At 49.3% G+C, this 27507-nt stretch overlaps 1 protein-coding gene across 1 annotated transcript in view; it reads right to left on the bottom strand.

Annotated features, from left to right (window-relative positions):
- Positions 1–244: 244 nt before the first annotated feature.
- The window catches only part of BANF2 (BANF family member 2), a 36358-nt gene continuing 9095 nt past the window's right edge, over positions 245–27507 (bottom strand). The window contains exons 2-3 of the mRNA XM_070485531.1: positions 8611–8739; positions 245–451 (exon numbers count right to left, since the gene is read on the bottom strand). Of these exons, the coding sequence (XP_070341632.1) occupies positions 305–451; positions 8611–8736 (273 nt within the window). The 5' untranslated portion in view covers positions 8737–8739 and the 3' untranslated portion in view covers positions 245–304. The remainder of the gene's footprint in view (positions 452–8610; positions 8740–27507) is intronic.

Here is a 27507-nt window from a genome sequence, read left to right on the forward strand (position 1 = left end):
CATTTGTTATGCAGCAATAGATAACTAATACACTGACTTAAAATTTAATTGCCACTTTTAAATAGAATCATCCATTCTCTCACACATTTACGCTAAGAGATATTTGGCGTGATATTCATGTAAGGTGAATGATAGTTGTTTCTGGGTGGTAGACTTTGGGGTCGTTTTTCTTGTGTTTGTCCTTTTTTATATTCTTAAACCACTTTTTATAAGGAACGTGTATCATTAAAGTTAAAAACAAAAATAACGACTAGGAGCCCGGGTCTCGGTGCAGAACGTGCTGTTTACTGAGGAGGAGGTGTGTTCACAGGAAGCAGGTGCACCACTCCTTCAGACAGTTCGAGCTCTCCTGGGCCTCACACTCCGTGGCACCAAAACAGCAAATGAGCCACTTCTGAAACTCGGCTTCGTTCTTGTGCATCAGGAGGAACTGTCCCAAGAGGGTGTAGGCCTGTGGGGGGGCGGGGAGGCAGGGTGGCGGGGTGGAGAACGGGAAAGGTTACAATAAACCACTCCCTTGTGCTCCTCCCCACCCCCCATGAGGGCTCACGTGAGAATCAAAGGGAGGGCTGGGGTCAGGCTGGAGGGAGAACGAGAAATCCTGACCCAGGCGATGGGGATTCTGGGACAGGCCCTCGGGGAGATGCCACAAGTTAAATCGTATTTCTCCCAACAGGTTTAGGGGCTGTCCAGCCTGGGATGAACCAGAGCCTGTCCTTCTCAACTTTAATGAGACATGAATCACCGGCGATCTTGTTAAAGGGAGGTTCTGACTCAGCAAGTCCATGATGGGGCCTGAGAGTCGGCTTTTCTCCCAGCTGATGCTGGTCCAGGGACAGCATTTTGAGTAGCAAGAGCCTAGCATACCTCTGATGCTCCCTTCCGGCCTCTGATCTAGTGTTTTTCTCTTTCACACACACACACACACACACACACACACACAGAGTTAGAGACGCTCCTCATCCCCCTACTTTCTCAATTCTAACCCTCACCACTTGACATTTTGGATAATTCTATGTTGGGGGCGGGGGGCTGTCCTGTGCATTGTAGGATGTTTATCGGCATCTCTGGCCTCTATCCACGAGATACCACTAGCACCCCCTACTCCTGGACTTGTGACAATTATAACCATCTCCAGACAGTGCCAGATGTCCCCTTGGGGACAAAATCTCCCTCAACTGAGAACCACTGCACGTGGGAGTGACAGATAAAGGATATCTCAGCATCAATTTATTTTTGCAAACCAACTCTGTGACCTCAGGCCCCTCACTTAACGTGAAGTGTGAGCCTGCAGAACCTGGCCTCAGTTTCCGCCTCTTCTGAGGGCCCAGAACATGCCCTGCCCACCCTGCAGATGGAACTAGGAGAACTCAGTGTGTGAGCATTAGAAAAACGCAAATTCTTTTTTTGTCCTGGAATACATAGCCCCGTGGGCGGAGCATAGAAGGTATAAAACACACTAAACCTTGCTCATCTTTCCCTTCTGAAGAGTCTCTGTGGATGAAAAACACACGTAAAATAAAGATTAAGTACACCATGATTCACAGTTCTATGGCATTCTCTTGTTTTCTATCTGCCAGCCCCCACAGCATTTCATTTCTTTTTTAGCATTTTAGCACACTATTATTGAGCAGGAGAGGGACCTCCAAGACTGTATGACTATAGATTGGCTGAGCCACTAAATCGGGAAGGCTGGAGATTTAAGGTCACATTAAATACCCATCTCTCGGGGCTGGTTTGGGCGCCCTCCAGCCTGGAATGAACGAGAACCAGTGTCCACGCTCGAGTTCTGGGCGCTCTCCAGGAAAACCCGCTGGCATCTGTTTACTTTCAGTTACATAAAACGAAGCAAACTTCATCTTAACCCAAAGGAACATATTTTTTAAAAGAGAAATTACCAGTCATAAAACATACCCAAGCGTTGGAGTTTGGGGTTTTTTATTTTTAGTCATGGTCCAGTTGCCGAAAAGAGAAAAAAGCCAGGATTTCACGGTCATTTTAAACTGCTTTTTTTCCTTCTTCTTCTCCCCAAAGCCCCAGTACATAGTTGTATATTCCAGTTGTAGGTCCTTCCAGCTCTGCTGTGTGGGACGCTGCCTCAGCATGGCCTGGTGAGTGGTGCCAGGTCTGCGCCCAGGATCTGAATCGGTGAGACCCTGTGCTGCTGAAGCGGAGGGCACGAACTTTACCACTCGGCCACGGGGCCGGCCCCTAAACTGCTGCTTTAACCATCTTTTTAAAAAGCAGCGTAGTTGCTTAGAATGATCTCATTTTACTTTATCAGTATCCTCATATTTTCAGTGGTGGATTTTACTGAGATGTGTTTGAATTCAGTTTTTAAAAAAATTAACATTTATTGAATGTCAATTGAGCCCGTTGCTGAGTAGCTATGGGAGGTGCAGAGGTGAATATAACAGGATCAAGAAACACAAAGCTTTGTCCAAGGAGAGAGCACATTAATAATAATAATAATAAACAATAATAAGTGACACTTGTGAGCATCTTTGATGGGCTCCAGACCCCTGACACATTTTAATCCATCTGATCCTCACATGTACCCCGTCCCATTCTCCAGATTGAGTCACAGAGAATCCAAGAGGTTAAGACTTGTTTTTCTCGGCCCCATTCTTGCACATCCCAACCATCTGCAGTCTGGCCTGGCACCTATGTTGTCCTCTGCCATTTTGGATGCCTCCCCACTGGCATCAGCCAGTCTGGTAATCAGAGTCCATGTTCCCACCAGGCTCAGCAGCCAGGAAGGCAAGGAATGCATGGCATACAGAGGCAAACTTGCCAGGAATGTTGCAGGAAGAAGGGCCTCATCTTGCGGCCTCCAGAGCCAAGTTGCAACCTGACGCTCCCTTCTCCACTTTCTCACTTGTCTCACCCTGCCAACTTTCAGTGGCGGGGAGGGAAAGTTAGCCTGCTTCACCCTGCTCCTGAGGGAAACTGGAGTCATGGGCTCCCATCACGGGCCCGCCGGAAGCCTGCTCGGTTTCTCTGCTGGCTGCAGAAAGGAAAACCCTAACCATGGAGAAGAGAAACTGCCCCTCTCCCACCTTGGGCCAAAGCTCAGAAAAATCTGGCTACATGGAGGGTGACAAAGAGACACAGAAACCCCGAGCAGATGTTCCCACCCTCCCAGCACCCTGGACAGTGGCCACCTCGAAGCCAGGGATGTTCATTCCTTCCTCTGGCAGCTTTTGCCCACATGGCAGGATGGTGGCTCAAGGGCAGACGTCCCCTCCACTCCAAGCCAAACAGTGAGCAGGTCTGGACCACCCTCCAGTTCACCGCATCCAATTCCTTGCTAAATAGTAGTAATATGTGAGTCTGCACTAGAGTTAGTTTCCCTTGTGTGTGACCCATGCAGTCACACAGGGCCCTGTGCTCAGAGAGCCCCCACTTGGTTTAATGCTCTGCTGCCGCCATCTTGAAATTCTTAATAAATATGAACAAGGGGCCTTCACATCTTCGTTTTGCACTGGGCTCTGCACATTAGGTAGCCAGTGCTGGTCCACACGAATTAAAATTTTCCGTCTTCACTATGGTACCCGGCCTTTTCAAACAGAGATACCTAGTCCCAGCCCTCCCCTTCCCTCTGCTGAACCCAGCTCCTCAGCGCCTAGAGTGAAGGCACCTTACATCGCCACAAGACTATGGCGTGATGAGCAACTTGCCTTTTCTCTAACCAGATGTTGGCTCTTAAGCCTTCATGGCCACTGACAGCCAATGACATCCTTGCAAATCCAGCATCTCTCAGTTATTTCCGGTTGAAACCTCCTTGTCTTAGCGTGAATGCTCAGCCTAGCGCAGGGCTTGCCCTTTCTTTCTCCTGCCTGTCTCCCTGGAGGATACTTACACTAAAAAATTATTTGTTTATCTGAAATCCAAATTTAACTGGGTGTCCTGTATTTTATCTAGCAACCTTACACAGGGTAACCCCAAACTTATGTGACTGCCCGCTTCAGAGTGTGTCTGCCCAGATTCAAATTTCATCCCTCTCACCTTGAGCGACCTTGAGCAAGTCATGTGGCTGCTTTGTGTCTCAGTTTCCCCACCAGTAAAACAGAGATGAAATAGTATACCTTATAGGATTTTGATGATTAAATGAAATAAACATACGTAATGCACTTAGAACAGTGCTTGACATGTAACAAACATCATGTGCTAGCTCTCCTATTAGGTAGGAGAGACTTGGGGAGCAGGTGGGTACCCAGAACATTTACTCCACTCTGATCTTCCAACTATCTTTCAGGGGGAAGATTTAGGCTCGAGGATATGACTTTACAGTGTCTTCAGAGAGTATTGAACCAAACTAGATTCGCTGAGATGTTAAAATTACTTCTACGCTGTTGGAATAACTCCAGGATTATCCCCACAGTAATGTGCCCCTGCCATAGGGCACTGCCCGATGTCTCTGAATTTACTGAGTGCCTGGAAATTCACTCACCCCGGGTGGGGTTGTATAAGGAGAGGAGGAGTACAAAGAGCATAGAACCGTCCTCTCCTCAGAGGAGATGTGGGAGGGCACCAAAGGCAAGCTGTGCCTCCAACACAATGAGTGTGAGTGCTTGGCCATGTGTGGAAAAAATGGTCAGCAGTACAGATGTCCCAGCAAGGGCTTCCACAGAATCCTCCCAGTGTTCAGAAATGCAGCCTGCTAGGCTGGGGGCGGGGTGGGCAGTAGGAAGGCTTACTTCCCGGGGGATGTGAGCTGGGAGTGGGGCCTTGAAGGGGATGACAGTCCATTTCAAGAGGGGTCTTGGGTCTGCAGGAGCATGGCCCCATATGTGTTTGTGGTTCACGGGCAGTCCAGCTCAAGTATGGGAGAGGCTGGGGATGGGGGGGCCAGAGGAACATAAGACAGAGCCAGAGCCAGGCCGTGAAAGGCCTCGAGCGCCGTGCGCACCATGTCTTTTCCCTTCTTGGTAATTCCCTTCTCCCTTGCAGCCCTCCTGCCATTAAATCCAGACCAGCGCTGTCCAGTGGAAATCTAATGTGAGCCAGCCACAGATGGTGTTTTTAATCTTTGAGTAGCCACAGTAAAAGGGGTAAGAAAAAGGTCAAACTAATTCTAACAATATGTTTTTTTCCTCCCGTATTTCTAAAGTATTATCATTTCAACACGTAATCAAAAAAATTACTAATGAGACACTTTACATTCTTTTTTTTGGTACTAAGTCTTTAAAATGGCCATGCGTATTTTATATTTATAGCACATGTCCATTCAGATGGGCGCTCAAAGGGTACAAGGGGCCAGTGACCACCGTATTGACGGCCCAGATCTAGTTCCTTAGGCTGAAGCCAATTGCCCTGCAGAGGGGCAGGCAGGAAACAATCTAGAGAGAACACACACATTTTTCACTTTTGAGCTCCTGAAGAGACTGGGGTGAATCTATAATGGAATCTAGTTTTGAAAGTCACGACTGAAACTTTGAGCCAGAGGACAGTTCATGCCACCGCCAAAGCTCGGGGGATGCCCAGCAGGGCGAGGGGCCAGCCCCTCCCAGCGCCCCACACCTTCCACGGAGGAGAGAGGAAAGTCTCACCTGGCGGGGCAGTAATCGAGGAGAGGTTGCTAGATTTAGAGGCTGATGAGAGCTTGAGAAGGTGCCTCCATGTCTGCCCCCCATGCAGGGCCAACTCCCCAGATAGGTGATGGAGATACCCAGATCAATTGCAGTGGGGTCCCCCGGGCAGGGGCGGTGCCTCAGCTCTCTGTGCTCCAGCGCCCTGGGTTCTCGGGAGAGTGTCGAAGGCTGGGTGAGAAGCCCAGGCGAGCAGGGCTGAGGGCAGCCCAGTGGGTCTGCATCCCAGCGGGTCCTCAGAAAGGGTGCAGAAAGAGCCAGCACCACCGGGACAAGGCCAAGAAAGTGGTCGCAAGCAAGGGTGGAACCTGAGGCTGTGTTCGCTCACAGCGGAGAAAGCCTGGCTGACCCCTGGTCTGGGGAGGGGCCGCTACACCCCAACAGAGGCCAGCAAAGACCCAGAAAGATGTCCTTCCCTATGCCAGGCTCGGGTCTCCCGCTGGCAGGGTCTAACAATCCAGGAGCTCAGAGGATTTTAGGGCAGTGAAACAACTCTGTATGACACTAGAAGGGTGGATACGTCATCACACATTTGTCAAAACCCGCAGAATGTATAGCTCCAAGAGTGACCCTTATGTAAACTACGGGCTCTAGGAGATAACCACGTGTCACTGTAGGCTCTTCGACTGTAACACACGCAGGCTCTGGTGCAGGATGTTGATAATGGGCGAGGGGGGCCAGGGGAATTTGGGAACTCTGTACTTTACACTCAATTTTGCTGTGAACCTAAAAGTGCTCTAAAAAATAAAGTCCATTGAAAGCAACACAGGAGCCTGCATTTTTAGCTGCTAACTCTGAGACCCCCGCCCTGCTAGGATCCGCCTGCCCCAGAGGCTCTTACTGCTGGCCCTGACCCCAGACCAGTCCTCACCCAGAAGCACTTGCTCATCTTGTAGATGTCACCTAGGGGTCTCCTCCTGGATCCTCTTACCAGCCAGGTTCCAGGCACTGCTATGGGGTCTCGCCACCAAATTTCAGTGTAAGCCCCCTCCCTGCCAGGCAGCCACCTGGGCTGGATCTTCTGGAGCAGCTCGTGGCCGCACAATCCACAGCCATTCTGATCCTCACTCGCGATCTTAATCAAGGCGCCAACTCCTCTGAGCCTCTGTCTCCTCATTTGTGAAGGGGAGATAGCGACCTGTATCTCATTCACAGGTGGCTGAGGGGCTCAAAGCAAAGGAGAAAGGTGAATCGCTGGTGTCAGTGCCTGGAATTAGTGGCCCTGGGACAAGCAGGGCCTACAAGCAGAGGGCTGGTCATGGTGCTGTCCAGGAGCAGTGACCACAAGAGGAGCGTGTCTCCAGGGGCCCAGATGCACATAGACAAACACTCCCTTCTTCCCTACAGCCCTGACTCTGTGTATTAAGTTCTCAGATGCCTGAAATTTTTCCATTAGTCATTCATCTCTTTGTCTTAAACATGCTTATCATCCCACTTGTAATACTCATTTAAAACACAATTAAGACAGAAAAGGCAAAACTCCAGGGACAGGAAACAAATCAGTGGTTGCCAGGGGCTGAGGGTGGGGAATCTGAAGGGCAAAGGGGAACATTCTGGAGTGATGGAGATTATTCCATGTCTTGATTCTGCTAGAGGCTACAGGACTGCACGCATTTGTCAAAACTCTCAGAACTGTGTACTAGAAAGGTGAAATTTACTGTATATAAATAAAAATATTTTTTAAATGATGAGTATGGCCGAACAACAACAAAACCTCACAATTATGGAAATATTCAACCAATGGTGGTAGAAGCCAGAAGAGTGGTTTCCTCTGGGAGTGGGGATGGCCCTGATTGGGAAGAGGCATAAGGGAACCATTGGGAATTATGGAGATGCCCAATCACTCGATCCAGGTACTGAGTCCCTGGGTGGATACAATGTCAACACGCAGTGAGCTGAACGCTTCATACCAAGGCACGTATGTTACACCACAATAGAAAAGTAAAACGGACAATCAATTCTTTTGAAAGAGAAATTTTAATTAAAACCGTCTCCCCTATGCAGACTTGTCTACTTCACCACCTGCTCGGGAGTGGTCCTATCTGCCTCATGCGGAGGAAGGAAGGAAGTCGACCTTAGTCGTGGAGCTCCAGCTTCCTGACGATACCACCTACTGGATAGTAAATTGGCCAGTAGATTGGAGTGACATTCAGAATATTTAACAACTGGTGCAGAGCAGCGTGTCAATCAGAAAACCATAGGCCCAGTGGTTCACATGCCCCCTGGAAACAGCCTGCTCTGTGCCCCTGCAAACCAAGCTGATCCTCAGCCGCGCGTGCAGCGGTTCCCAGACTCTCTGGGTGTTTCCAAAACATCTTCCTGCACAGCAGTGTAGACTGACTTGAAAAACTGAAGGCAATGAACAGTAACAGGTCTGTTGCAGGCACCTCTCTCAACGGAGCGTGCAACGCTCTGTGTGAATTCCCATTGCCTCTGTATGTGTTCACTTTCTAGCGTTCTCTTTGGGAGCATCTCCCATTCTCTCCTAAAATTCCAAGCAGCTTTATGACAGCACCATAAAAACAAATGATTACATAGAAAAGAATGCTCCAACTCTGCTGGATATCCTTGAGTTCCTTCTTGGACTGGAGTGACATCTTAGAACAATGCACATCCCTCTACTCCGGCGCAGACCCCAGGCTGCTGTTACTCCACCTGCCATTGCCAGGCTGGTGCCCTGACAGGACGAGAGTCTCTTCATGGGGGTGAAGAGTGTGTTCAAATCATCCATCCTGCCAGCTCAGCAGACTTGGGGGTCTGGCTGATTTCTGTTGACCCCTGGGTGTTTGAACACCAAGTGAATCACGCCTGGCCCCGCTGCTCTGAGTGGAAGCCTTTCTATCTGCCCATTACCCACTGGTCCTTGAGTCTGCCCAAGCATGTGGGGTCAGGAGCATTAGAGTATGTGGTGCCCTGCCAAGTGGCAGCTTTGCTCTCTGATGGCAGGGACATGTGGCAGCAGCTGCCATCTGGCAGGACTAGAGGAAAAGAAGTTGGAGAAAGAAGGAAAAGGAATTACCTTGTTGAAACCTTTGGTGACCAAATTGATTGCAAGCTCATGGCTGATCCCATCGACCCAGACAACATCCTTTTCTCCAATGGGTTCAGAGAGGAAGGCTCTCAGCCTGGGAGACATGTGATCCATCTTCTGCAACAGCATTGGGAGGGAAAGGGTTAGGAGGTGGCTGGCTGCTCACACTGTGAGTGGACGTTAGGGAACTCCCTCAGCCTACCGAGAGACTGCGGGCAACAGATGGCAGGTTTGCTCCCCCCATCCAACATGAACTGGGGACTTTCAGATGCCAGGTCAATGCCCTGCACCGAAGGCCTTTACACATCCATTCCCACCTGCATGGACTAAGAGATGTGTGACGGTGGCTGCAGATATGCAGATAATCCCACCAAAAGGGTCTGTTTAATGCTAGGAACAGCAAAGCTCCTTTCCGACAATTCCCACCCTAAATGCCTAAGGAAACAGCTTGCTTCTCTTACCTAATTAACCCACCTTCTCTCTTAACCACCCAACACCTTTTTCATACTTTCATTTTAGCATTTACTGCACTCTATAATAGCTGATCATTTGGTTGCAAGTAACAGAAAACTCTTAAACTGGCTCAAATGTTAAGAAAGACATTATATAACTCAAAAGCCCAAGAGTAAGGGTGGGTATGGTATGACCAGGGTCGCAGACCCATTTCTGATTCTTTCAACTTTTCCTCCTCGTGTCGGCTTCGGTCTTGGTTAGTCCCACTCATGGTGGTGAAATGGCTGCTTCAGCACTCATATTTCCCAACAACTGCACTCTGAAAGAATTGAGAGAACATGTCTCTGAGGAGTTCCAAGCAGAGCCTCACCCAGTCTCGAAGGTCTGCACAGGATCACCAGTGTGAGCTTAGTGTTGGCTGGATGCCCCATCCTAGATCTGGGAGTGGCGTTGGCTTTCCCTAAGCCACACTAGCTGTGAGTTGAAGTGTAGTCACCTGAACAAAATCAGGATTGTTGTCTAGAGAAGGGGAGATGGGTGTTAAAGCAGTAACCATAACATCCCACTATGGTCCATTCCTCTGGCGAACCAACATCCGTACATTCTTCTTCCCTTATGTGATCATCAGAAACACCACACTTGGCTAAAACAGACTTAACTCTCCCCCAAAGGCTGAAGCCCTGTGATTCACCCAGTTACTGGATTCAGATTCAAGTGCATATTTTCTGGGAGATGCATCATACTTCCCAACATGTCTGGAAGTAGCTACTCATGGAACGGTAACCTGTCAACTAAATTCTGCAGTTCACTACCAGCAACATAGCCAGCAATGTTGAGAAAAGCCAGGCTGCACGCAATAAGAATTTCCAGAATGGGAATTTTATATGTGGAGAAGAAGAGAATGGAAAATACTTCAATTGTCATTGGTTAATAGTACATGCAATATTGAGGAGATATTGTGGACTCCTTGCCCTGGTGGGAAAGCAAGTCCCTTGGTCAGACAAGATGCAAGCCCCTAGTTGTGGGCTTGGTATCGCCCTGTCCACTTCCTTGTTAAGATGTGAGTGGGCCTGGGGTTGATGCCTTCCAAGGAGAGTCATTGTTTTAGCACCCTACTTTTTGTGGGTACATGTCCAGGGATTGCCCTGAGGAATGGGCAATCTCAGGCAATAGTTGGCTACTTTCTTTGACATTTCAGCTCCCTTAAGAATTCAATGGGTTTCTTCTATTCAAGTCCATAGGCTGGTAGTTTGAGCAGGGGATCATCTCAGGTCAGAATCCTTGAGCTGGCAACTGGCCTCTGTGTCTTGCCCACTGCCCTGCATCTCAAATTAGTGGTACTTTCTTTCATCTCTGAAGTGGGTAGTCACCCTAGATTTTCTCCTTGCCCCCAGCTGTATCCCAGCTGCATCTTCACAATATGTCAACTGTCCCCTTTAACAAACGTGACTTCCTTAAGACAAGATCCTCGGGAGAGACCTGGAAAATGGGGGCAATGTTTTCTGGGACCCCAATCTTTTCTCTTGCTAACTCACCTGATCTACTGCTTGTGTTCTAACTTTAGCCAGATAAATCTGATTTTCCAATGCAGCAGGACTTGCTCATCAATGTCCACTCACTTTAGATTACAGGCCGTAGGCAGAAAGGCCCTCTCTTAGCAAAGCTGTATTTTCATCCCTCTGCACTCTCCAGTGGGCCACCTTCCCCCTAAGTGTGAGTCTTATGGGACCTTAATGAAGACTGCCAAAGGTAGCCAACATCCTGAATATTCCCTCTCAGATCTCCAAATGTCATGTCTCCATACACATAAGGTCTGTACCCCAGGGTAAAACAGGCCCACCATGACCAGCCATTTTGCTAAACCAGGACCGTCCTCCCGGTCTGAGCAAAGACTTCCTTGCTGCTCTCTGCATGAACATCTCTTCTCAGCCAATCCACATTTAGGGTTTGCTCATTTTCACATCCCCTTGGTTTATGATACAAGCAACAGGAATTCCAGTTCAACCTGGCTTACAGTAAGGAGGTTTCATTAACAATATGCTACAAAAACTCCAGAGGTGGGTCAGATATGTTTCCATCAAGGCGCCGGCTTGATTTCCCTGCAACTGACTTGCCTCAGCCTTTGTGTATACAGTCGGCGTCCATATCCGTGGTGCACCATGCTTACGATCCATGGTTGGTTGAATCCTTGGATGTGGAATCTGCAGACATGGGAGGGCTGACTAAAGGACTTGAACATCAGTGGATTTTGGTATCCTTGGAGGGTCCTGGGACCAACCCCCGTGGATCCCGCGGGATGACTGCATGTGGGCTCAATCCTCAGCTTGACTCCTTCGTGGAAACAACTGGGCTGCAGCAGGGCCTGGCATGGTTTTTGCAAGTCACGCCCCCCTCCTCCAAAAGAAAACACCATCTTTCCCTAGAAGCCACCAACGAATGCCTTCCGCAGTCTAAATCATCATGTGCCGGGCCCTACAACATGCCCACGGCCTGATATATGTGTCCTACCTCTGGTTCGGAAAGCGAGTTAATGACCTGAAAAGCACATGGGCTGCAGAGGTGGGGACAAAACACAGAATCGGGACAGTTGCCATGGTACTGGGGGAAGTTACCCCACACCACGGTACAGGATCACATCTACCACGTATTCCCCAGTAGCTTCTGAGGCCCCCAAGGGCCGCAGCTGCCTCTTAATGGCCTTTTCTCCCCACCCCAGCCCCAGCCCCTAGTACTGCGCCTGGCACATGGTAAGCACTTGACAACATAAATGACCGATGCATCTACTGCTTTCATATGCCTCTTTCACAGCTCTGGTCCCCTCCCCTGTCCCCATGCTCCCAATTCTCCTCCAGACTTTTCTGTAAAGTCCAGCTCCCCTTGGAAGCCTTCCTGCCCCGGGGGATGTTTCGTGACACTTCGATGAAACTAAACTCTTCAAGAGGTGATGAATTCGAAGGCACTGACTTCAGGAGTCAGGGGGCTCCTAAGGAAAGTAGTCTCAATGTGTCAGCTGATTCTAGGAAGGGGAAAATAAGGCAAGAGAGGTTGTCCAGGTCCCCTGACTCTGGGGGTCTCGAATACACAGATGAGTGAGCTGCGAGTACACTATTATATGTAGGGCATTGGTCTTTCTCTTCAGCAGCTAAATAAGATCTCTTTTCATCTGTGAAAATGCGTTAAACGGCAAGCTCCACAGCAGCCCTTGCCTCACAGGATGATGGATCGGGTTGGGTGGCCCGGCCCAGGGCTGGCCAGCAAGACATCAGGATTTCTAAGCAGGAGGAAGGCCGAGAGAGTGCTGGCAGGGCTCGCCAGCTTCACCGAGGGAAAATTCCACTCACCATCCTCATTGGTCACCTGTTAAGGTAAACATCTCTGCCTATTAAAAGAATAAATGGAAACGACAACAGTGTTATCAGCGCACCAGCAGCATCACAGACAGGTTTGATTAGCAAGACTTCGTGTGTGTTTGCTTTTCTCACACACCTGATCTCACTTTGATCCTTGGAACACTTGGGAGCACACGAGCCATATTTACCCTCCAAAGGACCCATTCAAGAACAGGTCTTCGCATGCATTAGGATGGCTTATGTCTGCCACAGTGGTTCTCCACTGGGGGCGAGCTGTCCCCCTCCCCCACCAAACATTTGGCAATGTGTCTGGAGACACTTCTGAGTGTCGCAACTGAGGGAGGGGGAAGTGCTCCTGTCATCCAATGTCATCCAGAGGGCACGGCTGCTGCTAGACCGACTATAAGGCACACCAAGCCCTCCCACAACAAAGAAGCGCCCTGCCCCAAAAGTCGATAGGGTCAAGGTTGAGAAACTCTGGGCTGCAAGTAACAGAAGACCCTGACTCACACAGTCGTCAACAATAAATGCATTTCCACTCTCACACACCCAGAAATCCATCGGTGAGGTGGACCCAGGGGTTTGTCAGTCAGGGGCTCTGCGTCATCAAGGACCAGGCTAGTGCCCCCAAGGTTCCAAGATGCCTAAAGAATTTGCTTGGGTCCCAGACCTGAAAACTTCCAAAGGAAGGAGAGGCCATTTCTGCCTGGGTGTCCCCAGTACCTCTTCAGCAGAACTTCCCTTTCATTGGCCAGAACCAGGCAACACACCCACCCGTAAACCAGCCACTGGCCAGGAGTGTGGGACAGCATGGCGGAGGGGTGAGGTCAGCCTCCTGAGCATGCGGCCTCTCAGAGAATGTCGGGTTCTCTAAGAAGTAGGCAAATGACCCTGGCTGCTCCATCTTCCAAACCCTGGTCTAACATTCAGGTGCTTCTCCATGTTGAATGTGCACACAGAACGCTGGGGACTCTGGTTAAAAAGGCAGGTTCCAAGGCAGAAGGTCTGGGGCGAGCCCTGAGATGCTGCATCTCTAACAGACTCCCGAGAAGATGCCAAGGCTGCCGGCCCACAGAGCACACTCTGAGTAGCAGGCGTTACATGATGTGGCTTATTCTTTTTATATTATTTTACACTTAGTTGTGGTTAAACACACATAGCATACAATTTACCATCTTAACCGTTTTTTTTTTCTGAGTAAGATTCGCCCTGAGCTAACATCAATTGCCAATCTTTCTCTTAGTTTTGCTCAAGGAAGACTGTCCCTGTGCCAATCTATTGTATGTGGGATGCCACCACGGCATGGCTGACAAGTGGTGTAGGTCCACTCCCAGGATCTGAACCTGTGGACCCAGGCCACCAAAGTGGAGCGCACTGAACTTAACCACTATGCCACAGGGCCGGCCCCCTCATCTTAACCAGTTTTGTGCACAGTTCAGTCGTATTAAGTATATTCATATTGTTGTGCAACCAATCTCCAGAACTCTTCATCTTGCAAAACTGAAACTCTGTCCCCATTAAACACAACTCCCATCCCTACTCCCCCAGCCCCTGGCAACACCATCCTACCTTCTGTCCCTAAGAATTGACTTCTAGGTACCTCACATAAGTGGATTCGTACAGTACTTGTCCTTTTGTGACTGGCTTATTTCACCCAACATAATGTCCTCAAGGTTCAACCGTGTTGTAACATGGGTCAGAATTTTCTTCCTTTTTAAGGCTGAATAATATTCCATTGTGTGTATATACCACATCCTGTTTATTCACTCATTTGTCGATGCACACTTGGGTTGTTTCCACCTTTTGGCTACTGTGAATAATGCTGCTATGAACATGGGTCCACAAATCTCTCTTCAAGGTCCTGCTTTCAATTGTTTTGGATACATATCCAAATGTGGGGTTGCTGGCTCATACAGTAATTCTGTTTAATCTTTTGAAGACCCACCATACTGTTTTCCATAGTGGCTGCACCAATGCTGTTTATTCTTAAACTTGATGGCACATTGAACTCACATTGGAAGATTTACAAATTACTGATGCTTAGGTCCCTCCTCCAGAGTTTGAAGTAATTAGCATGGAGTGTAGCCTGGACATTAGAATGCTTTTTTTTTTTTTTTTTTTGCTGAGGAAGGTTCACCCTGAGCCAGCATCCATTGCCAATCTTCCTCTTTTTGTCTTTGAGGAAGCTTAGCCCTCAGCTAACATCTGTGCCCATCTTCCCCTAAGTTTTTGTCCGTGGGTTGCCGCCACAGTGTGAGCAGTGAGTGGAGTTGGTCCATGCCCGGGATCTGAATCCGCAAAACTGAGCTGCCAAAGTGAAGCACACAGAACTTTAACTACTCGGCCATGGGGCCAGGCCCCAGACCAAAAGATTGGGATTTTTAAAAACCCCTCAGATGATTCCAATATACTTCAAAGTTGGAGAACCACTGCTTCCTTGCCATTTGCTTGTCTCTCACAAAATTATGAGCACGTTTTCTAGGATGACGTGATTCCAGCTAGGTGGGACTTCTTGTTGGGCTCCGTAACTCTGTGTCGCCAGATGACATATGCTCACTGACTCACAGGCTGTGTCCACCCCCTCCCCCAGTCACCAGGCACATCATATCCTCATTAGCCATCAGTAGGAAGATTTAACTATGACCCCTGATGGCTTTGAAGTGCGAGAACTTCAGAGCAGGCAGACCTCAATAACGGCCTAGTCCTTTTTTTTTAAAAAATTTTTTTTAAAGGGATCTTTACTTCAAAGGAAATTTTACCTGGAATCCCTTTATATAAAATAGATCAAAGCAGAATTACTCTGTTGACTTGGGAATGAGGTGAGGACACCAGAGCCCCCTGCCCCTGGAAGCACAGAGCCATCCCCATGGTCCCCCTTGTGCACCCCGAAACTCCTTTCAGTTCTAGCCTAAACCCCTCATTTCATCCATAAGAAAACCAAGGCCCAAGAAGTTAAGTGACCTGCTCAAGATCACACACCAAGTAAAGCTCAGCGAGCCCTCCAAAGGGGGACCCGTCCATGTCATGCGGCATCTCCTGGGTGGGCTTCAGTGCGGCTGTGTTTTATGGTCAGACAAGCACTCGGCCGCCATAGGACCAAACTACTGCAAACCCCGTAACACAGTCCCGCCCTGCCAGAGACGCTCATGTCACAGGGTGTCCTCTCAATTACTGTATTCCGAGCCACAAAGCACTGTCTGGGGAGGACACATTGGGAGGAAATGACTTCAGTCAAGTCTGGTTTATGCTCAGAGAAGTCACCCACCTGGTTAGATGAGGAATAGAAGAGTCAATGGTATTTAATCATGATTCCCAAAGGAATGACCTTCTAGTTGCAAACATATGACATCATTTAAATATTGTTTAAAAAATCTATACGATAGGCCTTTACGAGGAGGCCATCACAGATAGGCCCCTATCAGACAAACGGGGTGGCAGTGGGGTCTGCTCTAACGCCACACAAACGGGGATGTGGGGCTTGGGATACAATTTCCAGTGAAAGCATTATATACAAACCCCAAAAGTGACATCTCTCAACAACGATTAGCTGGCAGTGAAGTCATTATTCTCTGAAAACCATATGAGATGACTCGAAAAGGGATTCTGATGATGAAGACACTGATGTGTCATGATGATACAAGAATATAGTTTGAACGCTATTGTTTTCTGGAAATGTAATTGGGACAAGTGCAATATTTCTTTCTGAATACATTATTTTATATAATATGTGATTTTAAATGTGTATAATTAGATTATAAAATCAAATAGTAGAAGTAGACATCTATCTATATCTCTATCTCTAAAATTTTATATATTCAAATGGCCAAAAACTATTTTGGGGGGGGGTCTTCCTGCTGAGAAAATGAGGGACTATCTTATTTTCGTGTTTGCTTTATATTTGGGCACCCATGCTGTTGCCATACACTTACACTTCATGTTTTGCCCTCACCCTTTACTGAGTGGTAACAAGGGGTAAGGGGGAAATCCGCATACGTGGTAACATTGTTGAGGAGGCTGCTGCCCACATTTTCTTCTACAAAACGTCCCACATGATAAATCTTTTGGAATTTAACGCAAAGAAAAAAATACGCCTTTAAAAATTAGTATAATTCTACCTTTATGATAAAAAGAACTTTTAAATATCATATTTTCCTTTTTACTCAGCCTACTAGGAAGCTTTAAGTTTGGATCATATAGAGTAACTAGCACAGATTAAAATCTCCTTTCCTTTGTAGTTATCGTACTTGCTTCCTTTGCTCAAATGTTGTCATTTTCTCTTCCTACCTTTACTTTAAAACTTAAATTCATGTGCTCAAAGTACTCACACCCTTTATTAAAAGCTGCTTTATTATGTGCTCAAAGCTTCAAAGATATGGAGAATGCAAATTGATTGGTTCAGAAATGGGCACATTACCTAGCCCAGGCCAAATCTGGGACTTCTGTTGGAATTACTGGTAAAAAATGCTGTCTTTCTCTGCAAGGATTGCTCGGCTGGTAGGATATGAGTGCAGAACTGCTGGTGAGCATCTTTGTCATCACCTGTGCCTGAGAGCCCGCCTGAGAAGGAAGCAACGTGAAGAAAAGCAGATCTGAGAGAAGGAAACAGAGATTCCCCAATAATCATTTGCAGGCCTGGATCCAGCCATGCCTGAAGGCACCTACCCCTGGACTTTTCAATTATGTCAGGCAATATTTCCTACTTTCGTTTCATTCAGGTTAAGCTGGGATTGTGCTATTTGGAACAAGGAGTCTAACTAATACACCCCCAATATTCATTCATTCACTCACTCGTTCAACAGGTGTTTGTGGTGCACCCACTATGTGCCAAGTCCTATACTGGTCACAGAAGCATCTTCATTCCACCCAGAGTTCTGGAGCAGGATCACTCCCATGACATAAGCATCAGGGATGGACAAACTCATTTTCCAATGACCATTAATGCTTATCATTCAAAAATAAAGGTAATATTTGCCTTCCTTGCCTTCAGCTCCAGTTCTACAACGGCAAACAAGATCTTGGGGGCTGTTTTACACATACTTTAATTATGGATCTTTCTCTAGATGGGTCTACAAGTGTTAAACGTCCAAATAAATTCAATGATTCTCTGACCTTTACTGAGCACCGCCTGTATGCAAAACCTTGAGTTAAGTCTGTGAACCCACAGGACAAGGCCTTCCGCAGGGGCTTCTCCCAGAAAAAGCTTAACTGGCCCATGATGAGGTCCAGCAAGTAGGGTGCAGTCAGTGAGAAGGGGGCACATTCCCAGAGGCAAGAGCTCACTTCTTCAGGGGACTAGAAAGGAGAGCAAGGACTGACATCGTGGATTCCAGACCCCACTCAAAGGGCAACCCAGGGCTGCTAGACCCCTCCAGGTGTGCTGGGTTGGGGGTAGGAGAGCTGAGTCTGGTCTCAGGTCTGCCGATGACCAGCGGGGTGACCTTGGGCAAGTCTCCTCTGTTTCCTATTTACAAAATCAGAACGTTGGATCAGCTGGAACTCATCGTTCTGGTCCCTTCCAACTTTTTGCATCTTTGTTAATTTATAGCCTTTAGATGGTACAAAATTCATACAGGCCCACAATCCCAATTTTGTCATTTTCAAATCCAAAAAGCTCTGAAAACCAGGAGACCTTTTTTTGAAAAATATTTGGAAGAAAAACCTGGCCTGAACTGACAGGAGGCTATTTATAGCCTTTGTTATCCCACTTAGCGTGAATAGTTAGACACTCTGCCACAGGAACATGAACGGGTTTACTTACAGGGTGCTGGGCAGACTCCACTGGGAGTGGGCTGTAATATACAGCAGAGGCACCATATCGCCTTTCTAAAATTAAAAAACATGGGAATGGCCCAAAATTCCTGGCCCCGGCAGTTTTGAGTAAAGTTTTGTAGACCTGCACTAAGATCAGTGAGCCTGCAGCCAAGACAACTTGCAAGGACCCCAGAAGCCGCTTGTCTCCCCAGCTTGTCTAAACTCCACCTTTCTTGTCCCAAGACCCTAAGTCTCCCAAGCCCCTTCCCCTGAATCTAATTGTCCCCTTTCTCTAAAACCCCTTCTATGCTGGACACCCTTTGTCTGGATAGTGGTTCTAGCTGGGGCTCTTTCTGGTTGCATCTTTCCTTCAAGAAAATATTCCTCTCCTTCGGGGTCCTGTTCTCTGCTAAGGATCAGGGGCCAATCTAATAAAATAAGTCATCTAAGGAATGGATGAGTGTATTAGGTGCCCTCCATGGAAAAGACATCTGTATTTGGAACAGATATATATATATATAGATAAATGGATATATATACACACACACTTTTTCACTTTTTAATTTTAATTGTGGTAAAATACACAAAACATAAATTTTTGTGTTAAAATTGACCATTAATCATTTTTAAGTGTATAGTTCAGTAGCGTTAAGTATATTCACATTGTTGTGCAACCCATCTCCAGAACTTTTCATCCCCATTAAACAACGATTCCCCATTTCTCCCTCCCCTCAGCCCCTGGCAACCACCATTCTACTTTCTGGCTCCACGAATTTGACTATTCCAGGTACTTCATGTAAGTAGAATCATACAGTAGTATTTGTCTTTTTGTGACAGGCTTATTTCTCTTAGCATAATGTCCTCAAGTTTCATCCTTGTTGTGTCATGTGTCAGAATTTTCTTTATTAGGCTGAATAACATTCCATTGTATGTCAAATTTTACCATCATTCATCCATCGATGGACATTTGGGTTGCTTCTACCTTTTGACTATTGAGGATAATTCTGCTATGAAATGGGTGTAGTGTAATACATATTTTTAAACCTCTTGGTTTACACCTCCTTATGGGTAGAGTTTTTTGAATCCTCCTCTCTCTGCCATATGCCCCAGAAAGAAGGGAAGGCAATGTCATCTGGGGAAGGAGAAGGAGTTTCCCCAGAAGAAAGAAAGAGAAAGGGAGAGCCTACCTCTCCTGCCCTATGGATTCTAGAAAGAAGGAGAAAGTTCACCCCATCATCCACAAGAAGGAAGATGTTTGGGAAGTAGGTGACAGGGGCAGGGGCTCAACCTTCCCTCTCTAGGACAAAAGTCCCAAAGTGGGCAGACACGTTAGATCCAGAGGGTAAAGTCCGGAACATTGGCCAGGCTGTGGGAATGGTGCATGAGATCTAGCGGCCTGCTTCCCTGGGCTCACTAGGAGACGATGAGAACAAGCCACTTCCAGAGCGTATTGGGCAGCGGTACAGCAACCATGAATGGTGGCCAGACAGCCATGCCTGAGCACAGGGCAGAAGGCTCTTTGAGGGCTGATGGGTGAGCCGAAGCCCCGAGTCAGAACAAAGAGGTCCCCAAAGTGGGAGCTTACAACCAGGGCAAAGGACCAAGCCATAGCCCCCAGAAGCGGGTGCCAAGATATCCCTAAGAGGCCAGAGGGGTCCGGTCACTGCTGTGGACCAGAGCAGCCACACTGGATCAGGCCTTCATCCTGCAGATTCCACGAGTATTCAAAGCCCTGTCTCCCCACCGCCATAGCCTCACAGGTGGTGCTCCTACCCCAAAGCCACCTCACTCCCGGGGTGGGAGGGGAGAGTGGACACTACGGAGACACACTCCCCACAGAGACTCTTTAAAGCCGCCTGGATTGCTGACTACTCACACTGAAAGGACACAGTTTGAAACTGAAGAGAGAGAGCGTACTAGGTGCTGTTGGCACCACACCCAGGTCCCCTGGACCAGCTGGTGCCCCAACCCCCATCTGCTGCATGCTGCCACCAAAGCTCCCTGGGGTGACTTTCCCTGGAGTATTGCCTTGGCAAGGGAAGCCATCCCACCTGGAGACACCTAGAAGGTTAGGAGGTCCAGATCCTGTCTGATGGCAGCCAGGGACCCTGGCACTGAAATACAAAAACCCAGTCCCCCTGTCTCTAGATGGGACCACCTCTCTGGCACCTGCTCCAGAGCTCCCGTGAGATCAGGGGAAGCGGACTCCAGCTGGCACCAGCCTTGCTCAGCTCCTTCCCGGGCCCTCCTGTTTCCCCACCCCCTCCTGCTCACTGGGCCACGTGCACCTGAATCCTGGTCTCAGGTCTGCTCCCTGGAACCCACCTAGGACACAGCACCCTGCCGACTAGTCCACGGCTCCCTGTATGTACCCCATAGGGTGGTGCTGCCCGCGAATAAAGAAGCGCATTTTCTTTGCACATCTAAGTGTAGTGCGAGTGGATCTGTGACTGACTCCACTGTACAGTTAGCAATGTATTAAGGCAACGATGACTCTGAGGAGGGGTTTACCGGCCCTGGAGTAAAGCCCCCGGAGATGCAATCTGGGTGCAGGTGGCCTTTCTCCGCTCCTCTTTGCCTGCAGGGCCGACTGGGTGGTTGCTGGGCTGGTCTCTAACCCAAACCTCCCGTGAGGGTTTGTTCCTCCAGATTAGTGTGGCCAGATGTAGGAAATAAAAATAGGAGATGCCTAGTTAAATTTGAATTTCAGAGAAACAATAAATAACTTATTAGTATAAGCATGATCCAAGTATTTCACAAGACGTTTTTACACTAAAGAAGTTATTTGTTGTTTATCTGAAATTCCGATTTCACTGGGCATCCTGCATTTTTCCTGGCAGCCCTCTCCCACACCAGCTGAGCTGGCAGAGCCTCTGGATCTGCCCACACTCTGGACCCTGGGCTGCCGGGTGAGCTGCAGGGGTCAGAAAGTCTTCCTGTTGGGATTTCTCTCCTGGCTTGGCCTCTTTTAGGTCAGCTGCTTATGCCCTCCTCCCTGGATGTGATGAAAGCTGCAGACTCTCAAAGCTCTCAGCTAAAAGGGAAACAGCACGATAATACATAGCTAGGGAGATAATTGCGGTAGGACGACACGTCACTCAGAAATCGCCTCGGAGGCAAACACCAGTTTGAATGTCAGCGTGTTCCTGCTCATCTGGAAAGAACGTCTGGTGCCAGGCGGGACTCACCCTGGGACTAGAACAGAATAAGAATTGCAGGCAAGTGGGAGAAACAGAACCAGTGGGGACTCACGTTTGTTGAGCACCTACTACGTGCCTACCTCTGTGGCCGTCACCACACTTAGTCCTCAAAATTTATTTGGCAGTACGGGAGAATTGTTCCTATCTTGAGAGATGGGGAAACGGAGGCCCAGAGGGCAAAGAGGGTCACACATCTACTAGAAGGTAGTGATGAGATAGAAGCTCAGGTCTGGGTGTCTCCAAAACCCACCTCCTTTCCTCTCCAGGATCAGGAGTCAGAGGAAGAAGAGATGCAACTTTAGCTGATGCCGCCCCTGCCTGCCACATCCCTCAGGGCTCACAGTCCCCAGGGCAAGCACCTGTGCCTCTCTGCCCTGCGAGCAGGCAGGGCTGGAGTGCTGGGGACGAGACAGCCCTGGGAGCCGCCCCAGCCGATGGGCTCTAGTAGGTGGATAAGATCCAGTCTCTGCATCGCTCAAGTGGGACAATTCTGAGGCGAGTTTCATTTTCCTTCCCAGACGTCCCCAGAGGGATTGAGCCTCCACTGCCTGTGGCAGTAACCTGCTCTGGAACACGGCGAGCGGCCGCCCTCCCTTCCCTACCTCACACCCTCACTCCATTACCTGTGTTACCTGGACCCTCTCCCAAATTAACTACTCGCACTTAAATTAGACTCTCGGGGCTGGTGCCTGGGAAACCCAATCTAAGATAACAATTAGTGCCTACCCTCATTCCTAAGGCACTGTGCGGAGCTCTTCTCACGTAATATCTCATTTAATCTGCCCACCTGGGTGAGGAGTTCGGTCTGTGATTAGCCCCATCTTACAGACAAGATACAGGGACTGACGCAGGGCACTGTGGGCCTCACACGTAGGGGTGCCCCAGACTCGTGTGCGCTCAAACACTGAGTCGCTGAGAGAGGCTTCTGTTGGATTTCTGGGCATTTTGTCTCCTTCCAGCTCTGAAGTGAATTCTTCTCCTCGGGTGCGAATGCAAACTGGGGCTGCAGCACTGGGCTGTGGGACAGCAAGGCGACAGCTCGTGGCAGAGGTGGAGCTGTGTGATTGGGCGGTGTGTTAAGCATCTCATTCATTCCATTCCAAGATGAGGAAGGCCCATATGTTGCCGTGTGTCTCCTGGCAGACAGAGCGCCTAGTCCAGGAGTCAACTTTCCCTTATCTCTTGGCTCTCACAGTGTGTGCACCTGCCTTTGTTGCTGGTCCTCAGCACAGCAGTTCCAGTACCTTCTCAGGCCCTACAGTTCCTCATGTTGTGCTAGTGTGCGTCTATGCGTCTGTGAATGTCAGTTCAGAAATCCACTCTAAGTGACTTGCTCAGTCTTCCCAAACGCCAGAGACTTACTTAGGACTCAAAACAATCATAGCCTTGTTGGCCCTGGCTTCAGAAAGTAGGTCTCAGCCAGAGAGTTCTGTTCTTCTCTTTCTGATTTGTCTCCATTCAAAAGCTAGGTTCTCAAGGTCACAACGAAAGGATTTCCCAAAGATTGCCATTGATTTCATTTACTGCATTACCATCTGAGCAGATAACGAACTACTTGTATTGCAAATAGGACTCGGGGCAGGGGTTGGGGCAGAGACTGTACCCCGGAGTTTTGGTAATTTCTGGAGATCTTTTGGTGTTTTGTAGCCATCAAAAGACAACCCTGCCTATTTGTAAACACAATCCTGGACACAAAGCACAACCGCATTCCTTGTGGGGAGAGATTTGGTGGTTCCCGGCCTGGGCAGGGCCATGTTCTACTCCTACTAAGGGTCAAGTCTCAACACTGGATTGTCATGGAAGAGTTTAGGCTGGAAGGGATCTTCGTTTCAATCACCTTTTGGAAATCAAACATGCTCTTGAGCATCTATTAAAAGTTCAGACTAGGGGTTATAAATGCAAAACCCTGAGGATCCAGACAAGTGAAGAAAAATAAATCAGTGAGGACAAACAGTGCGAGGGCAATGATAAACGTGGACTGACATGGCATTCATCAGGGAGGTCACAAGATGGTGTGGACTGTGGATGCTGGGGGTCTCACATCCACCTAAAGGAGGCAGCTCCCTCTTAGGAATGTGCGTCCCTGGTGGCCAGACCTTGTTATTTCAAGAGAGGTCAAAAATTTAGAATTTTATGTGCAAGTTCCCAATTTTTAAATGTTGGGCAGTAATTCAAATATCTGTAACGTGATGTGAACCCAGCAAAACAAAGCCATGCCACCAGTTTACCTCTCCTGCTGTAGATTTTCCTTCCAGAAAAATACCCAACTTGCACATATAGATAAAACTGGACATCAAATGTCAGGGGGTTGTGGACCAAGGACCCTAGATTAGGAAGCTCTGCTGTCAAGCGTCGACGCTTACGAAATCTTCATCCTAGGTAAGTGGTTCCCATCTGCAGCCTTGGACGTGGTTTCCTGGGGACTGTTTTGACCTCCCCAGGAAGTGTGTCCACAAGCAGGAAACCACCATTCTTGCCTGTACTTCCACCTTCCCACTCGGTGGCCAGACAGGACTCCCAGTGCCTTCCCTGAAATCCATGGGGGATTTTCATCTCAAAAGCATCCGCTGGTGAAGGTTTGGTTTCCAGTGCAGGCACACCTGGCTGAAAACACCTGGGTGTGAGCCCAGTGTCTTCCCTCCACGTGGCCTCGAGTGCTGATGGCAGATACCCACCTGAGTCACACTTGGCACTGGCTCTGCTCTGAGGGCTCAGGTACACACACCCAACCCTGCTCACCACATCTACTCATCTGCCTGGCCTTTGGACAGAGTCATCTCAAAGTGACCAAAGAGACACATATGCCATCCTCATCTTACACAGAGGAAGACTCAGAAAAGCCCTCTGACCCTCTCTGGGCGCTGAGCCATAGCTGTCTGCTCATGAATGTGGCTCCTCTCTGAGCGGCAGTGCAGGGGCAGGCAGGAGCCAAGCCGGGGAGCTGGGGACCCGTTCTGGACCTTCGTTTTGTCCCTTCCTAGCTGGTAACCTGGACCTGATGTCACCTCTCCGTTGCCACCACCTCTGAAGGAGTCCTTACTACGGAGGGGCTAGGCCGCTGCTACTTCACAGACAACAAAGCTCCAAGGCAGGAACTCATTCCAGCCCCGTTTAACAGATGACGCAGCTGAGGTCAGGAGAGTTCAATACTCGTGCAAGACTGACGACTTGGCAAGGAGAAGAGCTTGACCCCCTCGTGTGAGGGCCACTTTCTCTTCTTCACAAATGTGGGTCATTGAGCCACTTGGAAGGAGCACACGTGAAGTGCCAGCCCAGAGAAGAGCTCAAAACAACGTTGGTGCAACCACCGCCTCACGTCAGCGGGCCTCAGGCCTGACGCACGGCCTAGGCGGTGAGGGAGCGGCCCGGCCCTCCTGCCAGCACTCTCACTGCCCCTGGCTGTCGCTCTTTCACGTTTGGCTGAGCTTGGAGTCCTTCAGCCTCCTGCTGCCGTCACCCGGCTGGTAGGGCGGCTGTGTTTTCCTGAGTTAGGAGCCACTTGGCTTCCTACCCTGTCAACAGTCCCCTTCAGGTCTGCAGCAGCGGGGGGCACGTCCCAGGCCGGGTCAGCACTCTGGGGGGCCGCAGCCCTCATGGAGGCCGTACTGTGAGGGCCTGAGAGTCCTGGGCAGGCATGTCTGTGAGAAAAGAGGGCAGGAAAATGACCAGTGCTGGGGGCAGGGCCGCCCTGAGGCACAAGGCGAGGCTTCCATGCAGCCTCACATATGTCACTGTGACAGCAGCTAGGGACAAGCTCGGTACTAAGTTGTTGCATGACCTTGCCCAAGTCACTTTTTCTTTCTCAGCCTCAGTTGCTTCATCTATAAAATGGGTGGAGTTAGGTTAATAATTTCCCAAAGTGTGCCCAACAGAATGATACCCTCTAATCATGCCCCTGGCGATTCAGCGTACTCCAGCTTATTCAATGCCCTGACAAGTCCTGCACAGCAATAGAACTGCTGACTTGGCCTAACCCATCTTCTTTTAACCTTTCTGGACCACACAGCCTTTTAAGTAAGGTCAGTTAACATCCCTTGGGCCAGTGGAACAGGCCTTGGCTAATTTTCAAGTCTCTTCTGGTGCTGGAGGTCAGGAGGTCTGGTTAGTTGTGTGCTCCCTGGAGTTGATAAGACCCCTGCCCTTTGCTTCCCCAGCTATCAGAGAACATCAGTTCTCATGGTCAAGCGTGGTAATTTCTTGGCTTTCCAACAGCTCTCTTTCCTTTCTAGTTTTCCGGGGGGAATCACCTTTCCTGCTCTCATTCCACGTGACTTGGGTCAGGCTGGCCACACCACCTGGCTCCAGGGGGGTACACACACCTAGGCCTGTCCAATGAGGTAACACATCCTCTTGGCCACAGTGATTAGTTCATTGTGGGCATGGACCCTAGTGTGGCCGACCAGAAAGAACTCTGTCACTTTTGCTGGAAAGATCAGGAAAGAAATGGTGCCTCTATCCTGCTGTGGTTGCACAGCAGGAGGTCGTCTCTTCTTCCATTTGGGGATAGCCTGCCAGAGAGATACCAAGAGAAGGCAGAGCTGAAGATGGTGACAAACAGCTACTTGACAACATCACTGATGGTCTGGATCCAGCCATTCCTGAAGCCATGGTATGTTCCATCAATCCTTTTCCTTTAAACTATTTTGAGTTTGGTTCTATCCTGTAACTGAAGGAGCCCCATCCCACCAGTTTTACAAGGGGCACAGCCAGCATCAAGTGTTAAATTAGAAGAGCAAGGGGCTGTAGATTTGGTGAAGCAACACTTGGGAAGCATTTGGGAGGCGGAGCAGGATAGTTCCCCGTGGCATGGTGTAGGCACAAGCCTGGGTGCCAGGGAGAAGGGACTGATCACATGGACCCCGGCAAGAGCGGGCAATGCTTAACCCGGCAGAGTGACGAACCATGGTGGTATCTGGGACACTGTGAGGCCAAACCTAAACACAGGACCGGCCCTCACAGCATGTGCCCGAATACAGCCTTGCTACTCCAAGGCTGGTCAAGGACCGCAGTCTCGGTATCTCCTGGGAGCTTGTTAGGAATACAGAAGCTCAGGCCACAGCCCACACCTCCTGGATCAGGACCTGCATTTTAACAAGCCCCCAGGTGGTCCCGATGCACTTTCCAGCTTAAGAAGTGCCACTGCAGGGTTATTTGTAGTGACTGTGGCTGTGTGTGGAGGTGGCCGCCATGGGTTCCTCCCTGCCTGTATGCACTGCTGCCCTGCCCACCGGGGGTGGACAATTCCCCTCCCCTCTTCTCTGGGCTCAGCTGTGACTTGCTTGGACCAGCAGCATGTGGTGGACGTGGTGCTGGCAGTGCACGCCCAGCCCCCAGAGGCACGGCAGCTCCCCTTCCTCTCTGGGAAGGCAGCTGTCACATAAAAAGTCCAGCTACCCTGAGACCTTCAAGCTAACCGCACGGAGACGCCACCTGGAGGACCTGTGAGTTCCAGAAGGCTCAGGGAGGCCTTCTTGGGCTGCTTCGTCCAGCCCAGCCCCCCGCTAAATGTGGCTGAATAAGTGACCCTCACTGATGTCACATGGAGCTGAGCCCTGCCCAAATTTCTGACCGATAGAATCAGGAGAAATAACTAATCCTTGCTGTTTTAAGACACTAAGTTTTGGGGTTATTTTGTTACACAGCACAAGAATACTGAGGCAGTGACTGTCTTTCCTCCTCACTAGAGGAGGCAGCTGAGGAATGGCCACCAGACTCTCTGCAAGATGGTCACTCACTCGAGACACTGTGCTGAGCACTTTCCACCTGCCACGTGCTGTTCCAGGCACTGTTCCAGCCCCAGGGTAGAGCAGTGACGAGGATGGACCATGCCCCTGCTCTTGTGGAACTGAAGCTCTTGTCCAGGGAGACAGCAACAGACAGGAAAACACAAACACAATGCACCGGACTGAATGCTTGCGTCCCCAGATTCCTGTGTTGAAACCCTGACCCACTGTGTGGTGGCATTAGGAGGTGATTAGATGGTTAGGTGATTAGGGTGGAGCCCTCGTGAGTGGGATTAGTGCCCTTACAAAAGGGACTCCAGCCAGCACTCTCTCTCCCCACCATGTGAAGGGCAAGGAGAAAACGGCCACCTGCAACGTGAAAGCAGACCCTCCCCAGAACCCACCCAC

Source organism: Equus asinus, chromosome 15 (assembly GCF_041296235.1).
Source record: "Equus asinus isolate D_3611 breed Donkey chromosome 15, EquAss-T2T_v2, whole genome shotgun sequence".
NCBI classification, from domain to species: Eukaryota; Metazoa; Chordata; class Mammalia; order Perissodactyla; family Equidae; genus Equus; species Equus asinus.